This window comes from Podarcis filfolensis (genome assembly GCF_964270895.1).
Source record: "Podarcis filfolensis genome assembly, chromosome: 4".
Taxonomy (NCBI): Eukaryota; Metazoa; Chordata; class Lepidosauria; order Squamata; family Lacertidae; genus Podarcis; species Podarcis filfolensis.
The window spans coordinates 88,168,963-88,189,351 of record NC_139607.1 but is presented as its reverse complement, the minus strand read 5'-3'; the positions used below and the strand labels follow the sequence as shown (position 1 = coordinate 88,189,351).

The 20,389-nt window shown below is 44.7% G+C and overlaps 1 protein-coding gene across 4 annotated transcripts in view; it reads right to left on the bottom strand.

The window, feature by feature from the left end:
* Window positions 1–11,398, bottom strand: part of SLC36A4 (solute carrier family 36 member 4) — a 100,795-nt gene extending 89,397 nt beyond the window's left edge. For 2 of the 4 annotated variants that reach the window (XR_014547121.1, XM_083609955.1), the window contains exons 1-2: window positions 1,860–1,905; window positions 249–366 (exon numbers count right to left, since the gene is read on the bottom strand). Coding sequence is in view for 3 of the 4 variants with exons in the window: in XM_083609955.1 (XP_083466081.1) it covers window positions 249–366; window positions 1,860–1,890 (149 nt within the window). In the remaining variant the exon portion in view is untranslated. Of the gene's footprint in view, window positions 1–248; window positions 367–1,859; window positions 1,906–11,295 lie in introns of those variants that run through there. The other 2 variants (XM_083609956.1, XM_083609957.1) reach the window with 2 other exon arrangements.
* Window positions 11,399–20,389: the final 8,991 nt, after the last annotated feature.

Here is a 20,389-nt window from a genome sequence, read left to right as displayed (position 1 = left end):
ACCTTCCCGCCAAAGTGGTACCTATTTATCTACTTGCACTTTGACGTGCTTTCGAACTGCTAGGTTGGCAGGAGCAGGGACCGAGCAACGGGAGCTCACCCCATCGCGGGGATTCGAACCACTGACCTTCTGATCAGCAAGTCCTAGGCTCTGTGGCTTAACCCACAGCGCCACCCGCATCCCAGCAATAAATGTATAGTATTTTATATACATATATGTGTTTTCTTAAGTAGAAATACGGTACTTACGAAATGCTGTCCTGGTTATCGAGCTGATACTTCTTCTCTGGCGGTAGCAATTCATTTTCATTCTCATCTTCACTGTCCGAATTCTGCTCTGCTATTAAAGGCTTCATTACTTCCAGATCTATTAAAACATGAGGGGAAGAGGGAAGAACCCAATACGTTTTGAGGTCGTCAAGCCGTTCATCCTGCCAGAAAGGTTCTTCAGGCAGCGCAGGAAGCAGCAATGGCCACCAACTTGGATGGCTTTAAAAAAGGATTATGTACAAGTTTGTGGATGAGGTAAAGGTAAAGGACCCCTGGACAGTTAAGTCCAGTCAAAGGTGATTATGGGGTTGCAGCACTCATCTCGTTTTCAGGCCGAGGGAGCCGGCGTTTGTCCGCAGACAGCTTCTGGGTCATGTGGCCAGCATGACTAAGCCACTTCTGGTGCATGGAGGACTGTGACAAGTGCCAGAGCGCACGGAAATGCCATTTACCTTCCCGCAGCAGCAGTACCTATTTATCTACTTGCACTGGTGTGCTTTCGAACTGCTAGGTTGGCAGGAGCTGGGACAGAGCAATTGGAGCTCACCCCGTCACCAGGATTCGAACCGCCAACCTTCCAACCGGCAAGCCTAAGAGGCTCAGTGGTTTAGACCACAGCGCCACCCGCATCCCAGTTTGCGGATTATAAGACTGCCCATGGCTATTAGTCACAATGGCTTCAAGGTAGGTGACATTCCCAGGCCTGCCTGGAGATACCTAGGATTGAACTTGGGAACTTCTGCATGCAAAACAGATGCTCTACCACTGAGTTGCAACCATTCTCATTATTCTAGGCACCTTCTCACGAAGCAGGGGGAGACCAGCTGACCTGGAACCAACTATGACATCATTTGGAACCAGGCAAAGCTTTCTGTTTACACTGGCTTATCATCATACAGCTAGTTGCGTTTTTTCGTGCAATCCATACCTCTGAATCTTATAGGATATTTTCAACTGGTGCTTTTTGCTATTTGACTTGTTGCCTTTTTTTTTTTTATTAGTTTTGTTACAAGCCAAGGTCGACATTTTTTTCTGATGGGAAGCTTAAATAAAATGAGTGGTGCAGACTCTTGAGTTGCAAATGTTCTTCAACTACAACTTGCGTCAGCCCTGGCCACTGGTCCTGCTAGGGATTATGGGACTTGTAGTCCAACAACTCCTGGAGACCCAAGGTTGAGAAAGGCTAGTTTAGAAACAGGGTTTGTACCTCATCTGCTCTTTGAATGAACTAGACCATCACCCTCATAGTACAGGGAAGCCAACATGGTTCCTTCCAGATTTTGCTGGACTACAAGTCCCATCAACCCTGTCCGTTCAGCATGACAGTTGGGAGCTTATGGGAGATACAAACCAGGGCTTCCCAAACTTGGGTCTCCAGCTGTTTTTTTGGACTACAACTCCCATTATCCCTGGCCACTGGTCCTGCCAGCTAGAGATGATGGGAGTTGTAGTCCAACAACAGCTGGAGTGTTTGGGGAACACTGACGTAAACCAACATCTGGATAACACCATGTTGCCTAACCTTGCCATATTAAATTTCACTGTGCAGTTTACATTAGCTAGTATGAAGATTGAAATAATACAGCATACAGAAGTTGCGATCACCCCATACCCTCTTCATGAAAAACACATTAGTTGAAGGTCATATTTCAGTGCCATCTTATCTATGCCTTAATTACAGATGAATTCCTATTCAAAGATAGCTTTAAGTATTTCCTCATCAGTGCATCACAATGGCACATTCTGCTTTGGCATAACAACAGTAAGAATCAAACGCTTTTGAGTCTTACTAAGCTGGAGATGCAAAAGCAGTTCAGTGCTTTTTCCCACAGCTACTAGATCTTGATTTTAAGGATTTTGGCACCCTCAGGTGAGAAGGTGGAGCCAGGGAACAACCTGGTGGCCCATGTGGTAGAGCTTGGGGAAAATTTAACACCTTTCCATGCCCCAATCCTTTTCTACTGGTTAGCAACTCTACAGGAAGACTAGGCCCGATGTCACATAATGCAAGAAAGGTATCCTCAGTCGCTGGATAGCAGCAAGAGGCAATAAGGTGCTGCGTTATAAAGCCCTAAAATGACTCAGGGCCCTAAATATCTTTGGGACTGCCTCTTCCAATACCAGCCGACTCAAATCTTAAAACTGGCTAGAGGCTCTGATCCTAGTCCCCACTTGGGTTTATAAGCAAGGGCCCTCTTCTCTATAGTGGGGGTCTCAGCTCCAGAATGACCCTCACTCCCTGAAGTGAGGTCCTCTAGGCGATTGTTATTTATCCAGGCTTTTCAAGAGTTTGGCAACAGAGGGGCTTGATCACTAAAAGCAGTATCACTCCTTCCTTGGAGGTTTTTATGCAGAGGCTGGATGGTCATCTCTCATGCATGGTTTAGCTGAGATTCCAGCATTGCAGGGGGTTGGACCGGATACACCAGGGGTAGGCAACCTAAGGTCTGTGGGCTGGATGCGGCCCAATCGTCTTCTAAATCCGATCCGCGGATGGTCTGGGAATCAGTGTGTTTTTACATGAGTAGAATGTGTGCTTTTATTTAAAATGCATCTCTGGGTTATTTGTGGGGCACAGGAATTCGTTCATTTGTTTCCCCATAATATAGCCCGTCCACCACATGGTCTGAGGGATGGTGGACTGGCCCACGGCTGAAAAAGGTTGCTGACCCCTGGGATAGATGCTTGGGAAATAAACAACTATCTGACTTTTAGAAGACATCTGAAGGCAGCCCTGTTTAGGGAAGTTTTTAAAGTTTGATGTTTTATCATAACAAAATAAAAAAATTCCTTCCAGTAACACCTGTTTCAGTGTCTCTGAAGAAGTGTGCATGCACACGAAAGCTCATACCAATAACAAACTTAGTTGGTCTCTAAGGTGCTACTGGAAGGAATTTTTTTATTTTGTTTCGACTACGGCAGACCAACACGGCTCCCTACCTGTAACTATGTTTTATCATGTTTTTAATATTCTGTTGGGAGCTGCCTAGAGTGGCTGGGGAAACCCAGCTAGATGGGTGGGATATAAATTAATATTATTCTTATTCCAACTCTACAATTCCAAGTGAGCTTGCATTATTATGCTCCTGTTTTGTTTCACATATGCTTTATTCATTGATGTATTTTATTGCTTATTGGTGGTTGTGCATTGCTCTGGCCCCCTCTGGAGGAAGGGCAATTCCTAAACAACATTCGCCGCAGGGATGGTTTCCGCGATCAGCTGTAGCCCTGGCATATCAGCTCAAGCACTCAGAACTCTGATAAGATGGTTTTGCTGGATTACATGGCATTTCTCCCAATCAATCAAAAGTCTTGGCTACACACAAATCTGGCCTCTCTACAGCCAGGTAACCCACTTGCCTTGCATTTATCAGCTGTGAAATCTGCAGCCAGACCCAACCAATCGACCTGACTTCTCTCTCTCTTTCTCCGGAGAAGCAGCTGGGAAATCTACCATTGTTTGGTCCTGTCGCAGCTGGACTGTCAGGAAACAATGCATGTGAGCCACCAGTCAGCTAAACATTAAGCTAATGTTTTCAGGCACCCACAAAAGGGCTGCTGGAGTTCTAGAAGCTTCCAGAGGTGAACTTAGCCCCCTTCTGCCTCAGAAAATAGCAACCGGAGACATAGAATAACAGAGTTGGAAGGGACCCGAGGGTCATCTAGTCCAACCCCCCTGCAAATGCCGGAATCTCAGCTAATGCATCCATGACATATATAGCCATCCAACCTCTGCTTAAAACCACAAGAAAAATCCAAAGCCCCACAGGCATAACATAAAACTGGCTCATCAAGTTTTCAGCTCATTTACTCTTGCAGCATAATGCTAGACTAGAAAACAACATAAGGGAGTTTAGAAACAGGGACTAATCTAGGGTAGAGGGACCATCTCCTGTTTGCCTCAAGGATGCATCTCAGAAGGCAGCTCTATGTGTTCATGAGTAGACAAGACATCACTATGGCCACAATATTTAAACCAGGCTTATACAATTTTATCAGGAATGGTTGTTAAGGCTGCTGCAGCTGTGGCTTTCTGGGGTCAGCAGCATTGCTAAACTACAGTTCCCAGAATCCTCTGGGGGAAGCCATGACTATCAATAGGGCATATATGTGGATGTCATCTGTCCTGAATTATTTATTTTGCTCATGCCACAGAAATATGCTTCTGATCGCTTTGGTTAGAAGATGCGACCTTTCTCCCTGTAGAACCGTAACTTAAAACTTCCTTTCCCGTTTTTCCAAAGCCACCTGCGAAATTTGGGGAGATTGTTCTCAGGTCACCTTTACTTCCAATTCTCCCTCGGACAAAGCTGACTCTCATTTTCCTCAGCTGATGGGCAAAAAGTTCTTTCCCAGCTGACAAACATCCATTTCCCTAGCAAATGGCTAGTAATCCTTTCCAATTTCCTTTCCACAAGAGTGCAAAAAGGAGTCACACAATAGTAACGACTCTTTTTAAAGTTTCTTCATGTGAAATCAATATAAATGGTATCTCTATAATGCGATCCCAAATTATGGTTGCCCAATATAACTGACTCGCTTTATCCATTAAGATGGGTAAATCTTACAGCAATGACGCCAAACTTGGTACATTTCAGAGGAAATGTTTCAGGCACTGAATTTGATTTCAGGGAGTGGGAGCAAGAGAACAAGTAAAAGTAATCCATTTAGGTCCTTGATGGAAATGCAGGTGTAAAGAGGAGGGGGAAATGTGTTCAGGAACAAAGTCAACACTTCTGCATCATTTAGCCTCCCCTCTATTTTGGTCTTCAACTAATGGATTCAATCAGCGTACAATGGAACCTCGTGTTACGTATCACCCTCTTTGCAAATGCTTCGGGTTACGAGCTCCGCTAACCTGGAAGTAGACGCCCCTTCTTGCGAACGTTGCCCCGGGATGTGAGCGGAAGTCGTGCGCCGGTGGAGCAGCAGCAGCAGGAGGCGCCATTAGTGAAAGCGCACCTCATATTAAGAACGGTTTTGGGTTACAAACGGAATTAAGTTTGTAACTGGAGCTACCCCTGTAGCTTCAAACTACATTTTTGCCCAGCAACAGTTTCCGAAAGTCTTCACTCACTTACTTTTCTTTATGTTGGTCACCATCAGTTCCATGCTGTTTCTGTTCCTAATCTATGGCTTTGGTTCTTTTATATATATATATATATATATATATATATATATATATATATATATATGTCACTTCATTAAAGGGTTATACCAGCACCAGGAACCAACCAATCCGATTTGGCTATGGCATGAAGCCAAATCAGAATGAAGGCAATAATTGCCACTATCACTCTGCATAGGCTTCTTGATGAGGCCATATAACATGAGGTTTTGCTGCTTGGCGAGCGTAACTAAGCCAAGTCAGAGCGAGGGCATTACTCCTGCCCTCATTCTGAATGGGCAAGAAAAAGCCTCTTTGGTATAAAACCAAATGGGGTAGGAAAAACACAGGAAGACAGGGAAGAAATCTAAAATGCTGCTGCTGAGCACTTATATTAGCATTTGGTGTGGAAGACTGGGGTAGAATGAACAGGAAAGAAAAAAAAGGAATTAGAGGGGGGCACAAAATAAGAGAAGCTAGACGAAACCTCCAGTTGGCAAGGGATAGCTCAGGCGGTAGAGAATGTGATTCTTAATCTCAGGGGTTGTAGGTTCGAGCTATAAAAAGATTCCTGCATTCCAGGGGGCTGGACTAGATGACCCTCGTGGACCCTTCCAACTCTACAGTTCTGTGATTCTAAGTTGAAACATTTGCCTAACCATGCAAATTATCACAGGGTCAATGGAGACAGGGACATGCAAGCCCCACCCCATCCCTTGTGCCCCCCTCCATCCCTGCCAGGGGTCTTCCACCTGTCTGCAAGAACATTGGGGTGGAGTTTAATGCACACCCTTGTCCCCAACCTTACCTGGAGAATCTGCATGTCCAGGCAAATGCCTGAATATTCTTATCCTTGCAGTCTGAGGATCCAGACCCATCCAGAGATTTGACTTTATGTATCATTTACCCAAGTGCCCCAACTGGCTCAGCAAGTGAGGCAGGGCCAGAAGCAGACTCCTTTGCTGAATCAGGCATTTGCTCAAAAGCCAATACCAGAATGGCACTTTCCAAGATTTGCAAACAGTTGTAAAAGTGCATGCCTAGAGGAAATTGGACGGTGCTCTTGCAAACAGATTCTGAATGAAGCATCTACCAGTGCAGAGATCAACAACAAGCCATTTGTTTGACAAAATAAGCATCACGAAGATCCAGCTATTAACGAATAGTACAATGCTGTATGTTAGCTAATTTATAAAATGATGCATAAAATTATTGTATTTTCCTTTGCAGACCAAACTGAGCTCAAGTCAGCCTATCTGCACTACCTGTGTGTCCCACTTCCTTTGATTTCAAACCATGTGTGCAAAGTTACAGGTAGGTAGCTGTGTTGGTCTGCCGTAGTCAAAACAAAACAAAAAAAATCCTTCCAGTAGCACCTTAGAGACCAACAAAGTTTGTTATTGGTATGAGCTTTCGTGAGCATGCACAGGTATCTGAAGAAGTGTGCATGGACTTGCCGATCAGAAGGTTGGCGGTTCGAATCCCCGCGACGGGGTGAGCTCCCGTTGCTCGGTCCCTGCTCCTGCCAACCTAGCAGTTCGAAAGCACGTCAAAGTGCAAGTAGATAAATAGGTAACGCTCTGGCGGGAAGGTAAACGGCGTTTCCGTGCGCCGTTCTGGTTCACCAGAAGCGGCTTAGTCATGCTGGCCACATGACCCAGAAGCTGTAGGCCGGCTCCCTCAGCCAATAAAGCGAGATGAGCACCGCAACCCCAGAGTCGGCCACGACTGGACCTAATGGTCAGGGGTCCCTTTACCTTTACCTAAGGTGCTACTGAAAGGATTTTTAAAATTTTGTTTCATGTGTGCAAAGGTAGCATTTCGCTGCAGGGCTTAGGAGCACCGGTCAGCTGATTGGCGCTTTGAGCAAGCCCAATTTGGACAACAACCAGATGTATTATATCAGTATCAGCTGCTATTAAGTGTCAATCAACTGCTTGGCACCCACAGCAAGCCTCATTTGTCAATGAACAATTGAGAGCAATCGAGAGTACACTTTTAAGGCTTCCAGATCCATCCTTTGAGGAAGTGTTTTTACCTGCCCTGCACCTGGTGTCACATATGATGCCAGCTATGGGACAGGTTTGAGGGGAAACAGCCTCCCAGTATGAGGCGTAATTTGACCCATGAGCCAGGGGTTCTCCCCAGTGGCGTAGCGTGGGGGGTGCAGGGGGGGCCGGCCGCACCGGGCGCAACATCTGGGGGTTAGGGTTAGGGGGCGCAAATCCACGGGTTAGGGGGCGCAAATTACTTGCCTTGCCCCGGGTGCTGACAACCCACGCTACGCCACTGGTTCTCCCCACCACTGATTAAAATGATTAAGTCCATCATATAATTTGTCCAGCAGATAATTCTTAGTGCAAAGGTGGAAAAATAATTATCAAGCAAGCACAGTCTCTTCCCGTACTTACAGATGGGTGAAGAGAACCAAATTAAAACTTCATGCTAACTCTTCAGCCAGTGTTCCATAAACAGGTAAGACTAGATACCATGCCAAGTATACCAGTAATAAAATAAGCAGTCCTGGAAAAGATTATTAATATTAATGTACTAGCTCTGTACGGTCTGTATTAAAGAAAGACCCACATATTACTGTAACAGAATGCACTTTTTATGGCCTAAACCCAACCCACTGAATGACAAGGCAGGCATCCTTTGCTATCTCAGCGATACACAATGAAGTATTTGTCTCTCAATTTTGTAATCACATGCTCGTTGCAGTATCTAGCAGGGTGGATTTGATTTAAATCATCCATTTAAATCACTAGTCAGTAAGTCTTGATTTAAATCATTTTTTTACAGAAAGACTCGTTCTTGCTGGTATAATCTTAATATTTACATCCAGATGAAGGTTTCATTTTTGGAACAATAAATTTTCAGAGTAGCTTTTACAGTTATATCAAAAAATACTAATTTTGTTATACTATTAGAAATTTGTTTCTAATAGACAGGTAATTATGAAATTATTCTTTATATTTGGACAACTTTTCTGCTGTACTTTATTGGAAGGAGAAAAATAACCATTCCTTAACAATTTAAACAATTTAAGTAAAACAATAACATAGTATATGTATCCATGTTTGTTAACTGATGTAGTTAAACGATTTAAAAAAACAAAACAACTTAGACTGAGTTTTAGCACACATGAAAAACCTAAAACAAATCTTTATTTCCTGATGACTAGCCTTTGGACTACAATGTAACTTAAACAGAAAACTATCTTTGGAAAGATTTTTCCTCCAAAAGCATTTTATTTTAAAAATCCAATTAATTTTTTAAAAAAATCCGATTTTTTTTTTTAAATCATTGATTTTTATCCAGCCTGGTATCTTGGCTAGTCAGAAGATGGATAAATGCTTTGTCTGAAAGAGCAATTGATCATACATGAATTGGGATGGGGACTATGATTATAACAGCAATCCGTGTTGCTCAGGTCTACAGAGCACCAGATTAAATGGTATATTGAAAGGTCAAGGAACAAGGCTTGTAGTTAAACGCAGTCATGTGGCTAAGCCAAATATGTAAAGCCTTTCAGAAATGTGGAAGATTCATATAAAGCTTCTGGATGAACAAGTCAACCACACCAGTGTTTCAGAAATGGAGAGAAGCAGTGTTATTTTTCTAGAAAAAGAGGTGCCGGAACTCACTATGAACTTCTCCCTTTTTCTCTTAGAAAGGCAATGGCGCCCACCTGAGAGGTGCCAGAGTTGAGCTCCAATGAGCTCCAGCTGCGGAGGAAAGCCCTGGATAGAAGCATGTTCAATTGTTGAATTAAGTAACTCAAGTGTTCTTTTGGAAGACTGATCAGTTATGCTTAGCCCGTTCAGCTTGGTCATGTGAACACAAGTTAAGCCAGCAAAAAGGGTGGCATAAAACAGACCATATTTAAAATGTTCATTTTCTCTCTGCCAGGATTAGGTTAGCACTAAGCCAGCAGTAGCCCCACTGCTGAACCCAGTTTGAATCTGATGTAATTTTAAGCCAGTTTGCTTCACGCCACCTTTCTGTGTATAGGATTGCTCCCTCAGATTGTGTTTTTAATTAATGCTACTTTAATTAAGATCTGTGAAAAGGCTTAGAGTGTCAAGGTGGAAAAGGAGGATGCAAATATTTTGAATTCAGAAATCGATCCGGCACTTCTCTTAGTGGGAAGCTAGTTGGAACATACGGTACTGTGGTACCTCGGGTTAAGTACTTAATTCGTTCTGGAGGTCCGTTCTTAACCTGAAACTGTTCTTAACCTGAAGCACCACTTTAGCTAATGGGGACTCCTGCCGCCACCGCGCCACCAGAGCATGATTTCTGTTCTTATCCTGAAGCAAAGTTCTTAACCTGAAGCACTATTTCTGGGTTAGCGGGGTCTGTAACCTGAAGCATATGTAACCCGAGGTACCACTGTACATAGAATTTCTTGCACGCGAAACAAGCATAGGAGAAGCTTGCGTGTTAATAAATCAAAAGCAGTTGGGCTTATCTTTGGGGGGGAAACTGCTTTGAGGGGTTTTACAATCAAGCTGTGGATAAATTTCATTAAATAAATAAATAAATAGTTTATTGTCTCAGCTGCTTGTGTAGCTCAGTGCAGGTTGTTTGATGGTTTTTTTCCTTCCTTGCAGCCACAGTAAAAGCCAAGGGTAGATTTCCATTACCCAACTCCCTCTTTCACAATGCTGAATGATCAGGTCCAAGGAGGAATACAGTAGTCTTAATTGCATCTCAGTACTATTTCCAAAGTAAACCTTGTGGCTATTACATCCATCGTATCCTCCACAGGGCATAAGTCCTAGCTATGGTGTTCACGCACAAACACACAACCCTTAACCCATTGGAAAGACAGAATTCCATTGAAATTTGGGTTAAGGCAAGTTGCTCAGATGGCGAAGCCACACCTTGTGAAACAGGGGCAGGGTGTGTGTTAAGAGCTGGTGCAGCGACACCTCATATGAACACAATCACACATGGCAAGATCCATCAACACTCACTGTCTCCTTCCTTGCCCCACATTTAAGGTGATTCTGAGAGTTTACGGCATGCGGAATCAGAGCTGGACGTGCCCTCAAAAGGTTATGTAGTCTAAGCACTGACAATGCAAAAGAAGTATACACACAAAGCTGAAAAGTCACATCCACTGTATCTGAAGAAGTGTGCATGCACACCAAAGCTCATACCAATAACAAACTTAGCTGGTCTCTAAGGTGCTACTGGAAGGAATCCATTCACTTAGCGCAGCAGCGCCTGCACTTCGGAACTCCCTGCCTATTGAGATCCAACAGGCACCTTCACTGCTCTGTTTTTTGGCGCTTGCTACAAACATTCTTGTTCAGGCAAAGCTACCCAGGTGCTCGGAAAGCTGAGGTCCCATTAATCTGAGTTCAACCTTTTGCACGTTTAAAAGGAGCTGCCTTTACAGTTTTGCCTCTTGTAAACCGCCCTTGAGGGTTTTGCAAACCGCCTTGAAGGTTTTGTTTTATTTTTCACAATCAAGAGGAGTATAAATCTTATTAAATGAAATAAATACATTAAAAATACGGTTCCCCATCCCCCCTTTTTTTAAACACACTGCAATCCCCCTGCAAGAGTTAAAAGCAAAGGCGGATTTTGCTAACTCCAACGCACCGGCCTCCCCTCCCCCTCCCGAGGCTGCAGCGCCAGCCCGGGCTAAGTTGGGGAAGGGGCTCGGTTCAAACCTGAGTCCCCCACACCCCTCCAAACAGAATGGTCTCTCCCGACTCCTCGGATACAGCAAACGCGAACGGGGCAAACCATGACGGGCGGAGAGGGGTGATATGGAAACCAAAAAAGGGGAGATAAAAACACTCCCCCCCCACTCCCCGTACTTCTCCCCATTAACGATCAGAGTTACTCCCCCAACCACCCATTCAATCCCCTCCGCCACCCGGCAAACATAAAGGTACGTACCTAATTCTTCTCTTGCCGCCGTCTCCATCTCTGCCCTCTCTATGGTTCGCTCCACGACTCCTTCCGCCAATGTGGAGCCCCAGCGCCGCAGCAGCTGCTGCGCATGCGTTTACAAAGCCGGTTCAGGTTCCCCCCTCCCGCTGGGCTCGCGGGCAGCGGCTTACCATAGAGGCGGCATGGGGGCTAGAGAGGGCACAGGAGAGACGGCCATCTCTCTGTGTAGTGGAGGGAGGAAAATTCCACAGCCACCGAGGCTCTTTGAAGTAAACCCTAGAAGGGCCTTTTCTTTTTATTGGCTGTTGTGGCCCAAGACAGCTGTTTTCTCTCACACATCCAACTCCAAATCTCAGGGATACTTTGTGCTACTTCCCTAGTGTCTGTTTCTCACATACATTTTATACATATATACACACAAATACATTTGTATTATGTAAGTGTGTGTGTGTAGGAAAATAAATCTCCCATTTCACAAGCAGCCAGAACGACTTGGCAACTGAAACATATTTTTTAAAAAATTAAAAAGACAAGCAATGATTTATTAAATTTCTATGAGCCCTTCATCCGAGGATCACAGGGCAGTTTGCAATGTAAACACACACAAACGCACAAATACGTCACATAGTAACAAGCAAAACAATGACCCCTTTAATTAGTGTTAAATTTGTGGATGAGCCCAGGGGCTTGTTTGAGAATACACAAAGAACCAAAATGTAAAATACTAGCAACAGCAACAGGCCCCAAACTGTTTTAAATAGATAACCCACTTAATTTGCGGGATTACCTTCAGAGAGAATTGCAGAAGAAGCCATATCAGTTGAAGAAAGCACAACAAAATGAAAACTATCAGCGCGGGGAAAAGCATCTCTGCAAAAGAGCTGCTACTCTCACCTTACTTATAGCTCAAAGTACTATGGGAAATCTCAACCCCACAAACAGGTAGACATCTTTCTCAGGGGAGGAGACTCACCCCACAAGTAATGAAACATGAAGGTGGCCAGGATGTCTTGTAAGAGGGAAATGAGAGAATAAGCCGTAGTCTTAAAAAGGACTAGCATAGGTCCATCCAGATTTTAAACTATATGCATTTTAGAACAAACTCTTCTGAAACCTTATATCATACCGGGGGCTGGGGCAGGGGAATTGGTAATTATTTTATACATATTTAGTACAGTGTTTGTCTAAGTTTGCTTAGGCTTATTGAAGTATATGTATGCTGTTTAATTGTTTAATGCTAGCTATTGTATATGATTTGGCAATTGCTTTGTAAACACAAAGTCCAGTTAATTTTCAGTGCTTATCAGGCTGTGGGGTAACATTATTGCACTTATAGGACGGTCTCATGCTTATTCAGAAATAAGTCCTCCATGTTAACTGAGGCTTACTCCCAGGTAAGTGCATAGGATTTGTACAACAGCCTGGCTTTTTTAAAACCTAAAAGGGGGGAAAGAGGGGTACATGCACCATGCGCTTATTCAACCATGCAAACAAGCCCCATTAAGTTCAGTGCATAAACTGTGCTGCACAGATGTTCAATGGGTGTTTTTCCTAAACAAGTGTACTAAAAATTGTGAGCTTGCAACCCAATCATTCAGAAATAAGCCATGCTGAATCCAAAGGGATTTTGCTCAAGTCCTGTGCACAATAATTTTTGGGTGCAAGTATAATAAGCTACTCTTAAAGGAACAGGAGTATACTGAGCCATGGGTGTAGCCAGGGGGCATGGAGGGGCAGCTGCCCCCCAATCAATAAAAATACATAGCAAACTGAGGTGTCAGATTCCATATGGTAGCAACTTTGGAAATATATATATGTAACAACCTCATGAAATCCATCAGCATTTTAGTGCAAATTTCTAAACGTTAACAATTCCAATTCCAGATGTACTTATCTAATGTATAGGTATTATAATTACCCCAATAGATTTGTGTTTATTTTTAAGCTACTACATTATGTATAAACGCTTTCCAAATGTCATTATACTTGTCCACGCAAAGGCTACGTCTATAAGAAATCCATTCGTAAATCACAAGTGTAGTCCTATCTTCAATGCTTGATTAAATGGAGTTGTACACTTAGCTTTCCTGTGCATCAGTATCACTCTTTTGGCCATAGTAAGGGCACGAAGAATACATTTACATTGTCCAGGTGTCAGGTTCCATATGGTAGCAACTTTGGATATCCCATTGTCTCCACATTCCTTAATGTGGAGAGCCAGCGTGGTGTAGTGGTTAAGAGCGGTAGACTCGTAATCTGGTGAACCGGGTTCGCGTCTCCGCTCCTCCACATGTACCTTGGGCTAGTCACACTTCTCTGAAGTCTCTCAGCCCCACTCACCTCACAGAGTGGGGGAGGAAGGGAAAGGAGAGTGTTAGCCGCTTTGAGACTCCTTCGGGTAGTGATAAAGCAGGATATCAAATCCAAACTCTTCTTCTTCTTCTTAAGGTTAGGGTGGCCACTTACAAATCCCCCCCTCCGGAAGTGCAGAACCAAAAGAGATGAGATATGAGGGCACAGATTTGCAAAAATTATGTATCTGCTGATTTATATGTCTTGATGCAAATGTAGAAACAATGACTGAAAGAGCTGCTGTCAGTCAGAGGCTGGCTGCTGACTCACAGCCTTTCTCCCAAGCCAGGAAAGTAGAAACTATTTGAACTGGCTTTGTTCCACATTCTAAAGATAACCTATGATTGCTTCCAAACTGACCCTCAGGTCTTTTATCTTTTAAGTCATTGGAATGAATGTACTGTTGCTGCTGCTGCTTATTTTATACTTTTCATTGTTGCTTAATCTTTTGTAGGTTTTTGTACTGTAACTTTCATGTTTTCTCCTGTTTCCTCATCGAAATGGAAATTTACACTCTATTTGTTTTCTTTTTTGATTTGTGGACTGGTGTAATGATGAAAGGGGATAAATAAATGAACGGGAATTGATTTTGGAGCAGGATTTGAGTGGAAAATTATTTGGTGACAAATTAATTGGAAGCAATGTGGGGTGGGTTGCAAACTAACTTGAAGAGTTTATTTGGAGGTAAAATTAATTGGCTTCTGTGAAAATTAAATTCTAGTAATTGTTTCTAATATATATTTATTAGGATTTTACAACACATAAAAACCAAACAGATCCACTTCTAAATGTGTTTCTAAATGGACATTTATACTGTTAGGGTTGGAAGGTGAGTCTGGATGTCATCTTTGGGTTCTTAGTCAAGCGTGTGGTTTTATATCTAAGATGGAATTCTGTAGCAAGGCAGGCTACTAAAGTGGTCAAATCAGTGTCTTTGGTAAGTTGAAGGCTCTAGCCCAATCTGTTAAGTATCTCTTTGCATGACCAAAGAGTAGTGGCTGGTTGCCACGGAAACTAACTGGAGATTTTTCCAGAAGGGGGTGATATCACTGGTGAGTACAAGAGACTTAGACCAGTGTCCGCTGAAGCTGGGAAGTCACATAGTAGTAATATCCAAAGGCAACACGATGACCAAATACAACAATACGATGTCAATATAAACTCTTTATATAATCTATACTGAACATTGAACAATATGAAATATATGAAATATGCACTCTCTGCAAAACCAAATAAACAGAAATCTTCAAAATCTCTGAAAGTCCCAAAATATGCACTTTTGATGGATTCTCTTGAAAACATAGAACCAAATAAACATAAGTCTTAAAGGTCTCTGAAAGTCTTTGTAGGCTATGCAAGTCTCTGAAAGAAGCAATGGGTCAGATTCTTATCTGGTGAAAACAAGCCATAAAGCTTTGTTTTATGACGTCCAACGCTGCCGAAGTGGTCTGCAAACAGACGTAGTGAACAGCGATTCCGGATATACCCACTGTTTCGTGGAATTCTTCTTCAGCACAGCAGAAGGATACAGAAATGCTTCATAAACCCATCTATATGATGAATGGAATTGTATAGCAACAATTGCTATGGAGCAGTGGTCATAAAGTTATGTAAGGGAAGTCACATAGACCTGACTTGGAATCATAGAGTTGGAACAGACCACGAGAGTCATTTTCTAGTCCAACCTTCTGCAATGCAGGAATCTTTTGCCCAACAAGAGGCTCAAACCCACGACTCAAGATTAAGAGTCTCATGCTCCACCAACTGAGCTATCCCTGTTCTCCTGTTCTCACAGTGACTAACCAAATACCCCTGGGAAGCCTGAAAGAACTGGTGCCTACATTTGATTTTCTTCCCCCCTTCCTTTCCCTCTCCATCCATTTCCCCTTTTGCACCATGTCTTATTATTGTAAGTTTGTGGGCAGGAACCGTCTGGTTTTAAGCAAGCCTCTCTGGGAGTCTTTTCAGCTGAAGAGGGGAGTAAAACAAAATGCTTGAAATAAATAAGTTGTCTCCCTCTTTTTTTTTTTTTATTTGTAGAAGCTGCCTCCGTCCCCCTTGTAGAACTCCAGCTCTTTGTGAAATGGGTTTGTTGACTCCATGCCCCATCTTCGGAACACTTCTAGCAGTTTCTGATTGTTATGTACTGAGTTGAATAGGATCCAAACTGCAGCAGTCTGATTGGTCCTAGAACAATAGGATCCAAAACGCAGCAGTCTGATTGGTCCTAGAACAGTGCAGCAGTATGATTGGTTGGCAGGAACCACCCAATCATTCTCCAGATAGAAGCGAATCCACAACCTGATTGGCTTACAGTAGAATTCCGGAATTAGCCAATCATGTGCAGCCCATTGTGTAAATAATGTATATAAAGCAGATACTTTGAGGGGACATTCATTCATTCCTCCTCACCACTATGAGCTGAAAAAAGAGCATGAAATTACTTTGCGACTCTGAGTATATTTCACTGGCGACGAAGGTGGGATCCCGCTGCGCTGACTGCCACACACAGCACCGCAGCACCGCCACCTGCCGCACCGCTGCCTCGCACCGTGTATCCAGGCTTCAGCTCCGGGACACAAGGAACTCAGAATGGCAACCGAAAGCAGCTTCTCGCCGTTCAACCCAGCATCTGGAGAGTGGGAAGCGTACGCCTCCCATTTCACCTTCCTCCTAGAAGCCAAAGGGGTCACCAACGAAGAAGACGCCAAGAAGAGGGCGATATTCTTCAGCGTCTGCAGAGAGGAGACGTTTGAAATCGCCCGGGCTCTCCTTGCGCCCGAAGATGTCGCTACTGTTCCATACAAAACAGTAATGGAACAGCTGAAGGGGCACTTTTCGCCGCAGCCCTCAGTGGTGGCTTGTCGAAATGCCTTCTACGCAAAGCGGCAAGCCCCTGGGGAAACCATAACTGGGTTTGTGACCTCTCTCCGCCAAGCCGCCCGGTTCTGCAACTTCTCAGAGCTGGAGAACATGCTTCGTGACCGCCTCATCGGTGGCCTGAAGTATGAGAAGCTGCAACGACGTCTCTACGCTAAGAAGGACCTAACGTTCCAGGTCGCTCTGGAGGAGGCCCTGGCAACGGAAGCTGCCGAGAGGTCGACGCAAGAGGCACGGCCGAGCCTGCCGTCCCAACTGAGGGTCCACCACGAAGACCTCACCGACGACTCAGGATCCGACAGGGAGGAGGTGCACCGAGTACAGCAGCGCACTCAAGCAGCCCACATACCACAGCTGTCTCGACGAGAAGGAGGGAACTGCGCAAGCTGCGGGGAAAGTCACGAGAGGAAGACCTGCCGTTTCCGCAACGCAGAGTGCAGGCAGTGCAGAAAATCGGGACACATCACCCGGGTGTGTCGGGCTCGGCCCACCCGACGCCAGGCATCAGATGACCAATCCAAGAGACCCAGGTCCCGGGGCCCAACGCACCAAGGCAACTCGACGGAGCTCACGGACTTCCAGGTATACCAATTGCCCCACCCCAACGTAGAGAAAATTTATGTAGAGGTACAGATAGAGGGGGCCCCATGCCGCATGGAGCTTGACACGGGTTCAACTCTATCCATAATCTCGGCAAGGACCTTAAAGAAACTGTGTCCTACTAGGGGTCCCAAACTCAGGCTGGCCCCATTCACACTCCGGGACTTCCAGAAACGTAAGGTCCCCACAATGGGGGTGGGGACCTTCAGGGTGCAATACCGAGGGCGGACGCGGCAACTGGACTTGCTTGTGGTCAAAGGCCCCTGCATTAGCTTACTGGGATTGGCATGGTTTGGACCACTGGGGCTAGCCGTCACCGGGGTGAACCACACTAGCTTACAAGTGGACGTGGACGCCATATGCAAGGAATTTCCGGGGGTTTAATCACTTTGCGACTCTGAGTATATTTCACTGATATTTTAGAGGGTTCACGGTCTCTGCATTCAAAGTCACTGTATGCGAGAGTTTCTTCACCCACCATCATTCCTGAAGAACAACATTACCCTGTAATTAGAATGCTACAGCAAAGGCTATTAAAACCTGACACACTAACGAATCCGGTCACCCCACAGCTTTAATTCTCCCTGGTCTGTGGTCTTTGCTCACAAATGCCAGTTACATAAAGGGGTGTGTTGGCAACCCACATATGCAGAGTAAAAGATGCACTGACATCTATTGTCTTGCTGGTGGAACATTAATTGGCTTCCGATGCATGCAGTGAACCACCTCTTCTGCTTCTGCCTTCTTTCTGAAAAACAACAACGAATTCTCTTATTTTCATAAAAGCCTCTGGCGTTAATGATGGGGATAATCCATATATTGTCATGAATTTTGCCTTGTATTTTGCAGAATCGTAAACAGTAATTAGGGTATGTCTAACACTTAAAACTAGACTCAACTCTGGACTATTAAAAAGAATTGCGTGGGAAAAGATGAATCACGCTTCTTTATTATTGGTATTATAGAGCAGGGATGAGGACCATCATGGCCAGGGGCTGAATGTCGATCTTCCTATCTGGGAACTCTTTCCTCTCCCAACCCTACTTTATGCCCTCCTTGAATGTCTTTGCCCAGCTGGCATAGGTGCTTGAACTCAGTGCCTCTTGCTTGCTAGTAGAAAGCTACTTCAACAAAGGTGAAGCTTCCATCCGTTGCTCCTCCCACTTTTGCCTTTGGCTCCACCCACCTCAGGTCTGTGCCCTAGGAAGTTGACTCAGAAGGGTACGTGGCCCCTAGGCTGGAAGAAGGTTGTCACCATCCCTGTTACATAGAAGCAGAACATGCTTACGTCACTAGAGTCATCAAGCCTCTGTAGAACTCTATACATAAAAGAGACAGATCACATACCACTTTTAACAGCTAGGGCTTCCTCGAAAGAATCCTGGGAATTGTAGTTTATTGAGGGTACTGAGGGCCTTTTCTGTAGTGGCTCCCTGGGTGCAGAATGCTCTCCCCAGAGACGTTCGCCTGGTGTCATCACTTACATGCCTTTAGGTGCCAGCCAAAAACATTCCTCTGTACCCAAGCCTATGGCTATTAAATAATCTATGGCTTGTGAAAGTAGGAGTGAGTGGACTGTTACGATGACTATATTATTATTATTAGGCTGTCCATCAAATTATTTTTTATTATGTTTTTATCATTGATGTTCTTCAATGTTGCACACTGCCCTGGGATCCTCTGATAAAGGGCGGTATATAAATTGCAATTATTATTATTATTATTCCCTATTTCCCTCGGAGAGGGACGCGGGTGGCACTGTGGGTTAAACCACAGAGCCTAGGGCTTGCCGATCAGAAGGTTGGCGGTTCGAATCCCCGCTACGGGGTGAGCTCCCATTGCTTGGTCCCAGCTCCTGCCCACCTAGCAGTTTGAAAGCACATCAAAGTGCAAGTAGATAAATAGGTACCGCTCCAGCGGGAAGGTAAACGGTGTTTCCATGCGCTGCTCCAGAGTCTGTCACGACTGGACCTAATCGTCAGGGGTCCCTTTACCTTTACCTTTATTTCCCTCAGAGAACTGCAGTTCTCACAGTGGTTTAATTGCCAGAAGAGTTTGGATTTGGATTTGATATCCCGCTTTATCACTACCCGAAGGAGTCCCAAAGCGGCTAACATTCTCCTTTCCCTTCCTCCCCCACAACAAACACTCTGTGAGGTGAGTGGGGCTGAAAGACACAAAGAAGTGTGACTAGCCCAAGGTCACCCAGCAGCTGCATGTGGAGGAGCGGAGACGCGAACCCGGTTCCCCAGATTATGAGTCTATCGCTCTTAACCACTACACCACACTGGCTCAACAGCAGTGAAGGAGCTCCTCTTCTCAAGGAACTCTGGGAACAGACCTCAATATTATATGATATCTACACGTGACTCATTCCCGTTTTTTCTGTCTGGCCTTGTCTCTTCTTCCCTTCTCCATCCTCTCACATGTCTAGAAAAAGGAGCTGCACAACTGCAGGTCCATTGACTCTAGTCCACAAGTTTGCAGGGGGCACTGTTTGATCTTTGCAAATATGGCACTCCCCCAAGAGTCAAGACTGTTAAAGTAATTTACCTCCCACTGATCCAAATTGTTTGCCACTCAACCAGGATGCGGAAATCTCCTGGCACAGCCGGAGTCCATTGTCTTCCTTAGCCTGACCTGCTTAAGAGATCACTGTGTTCTTACTCCCCTCCATCTTCCCTAAAAGGAACGTGTATAGAGTTTTGATCTGGTTCAGCTAAATCCAGGTCACATCCCCGGGTGATTTCAATAGACGTATTGCAGGGGTCGGCAAAGTTTACCTTGCCTGGGCTGGTTCACTCCAGCGCAGATTCCTCCGTGGGCCAGATTGCACGCAAGTGCCCGCGATTTCCAGTGTCGACGTCTGCACAGATGCGATTTCAGCGCCACGGAAACAAGGTCCCGTGCCACACAACGCCGGTTTAGCGCAGTGGGCGGGGACTCACCGAGCAGGTGGCTCAGTTTGGGGGAGGCTTGTGGGCCAGTTAAACGACCCCTGTGGACTGCTTGTGGCCCATGGGCCTTAGGTTGCCTACCCCTGACGTATTGTTACAGATTTATAGGTGCTAGAATTTAATTAAGGTTTGGGGTGTCAATGCTAATTTCCTTGGAGGTGGTAGCTACTCATATGTGTATTAGGCCAAACCCAGTGTGTATTCTTCAACATCAACTTCATTAGACTGGTCATGTCGTGCGGATGCCTGATTATTATCTTCCAAAGCAACTACTCTATTCCGAACGTCAAAATGAAAAGCGTAATGCTGGT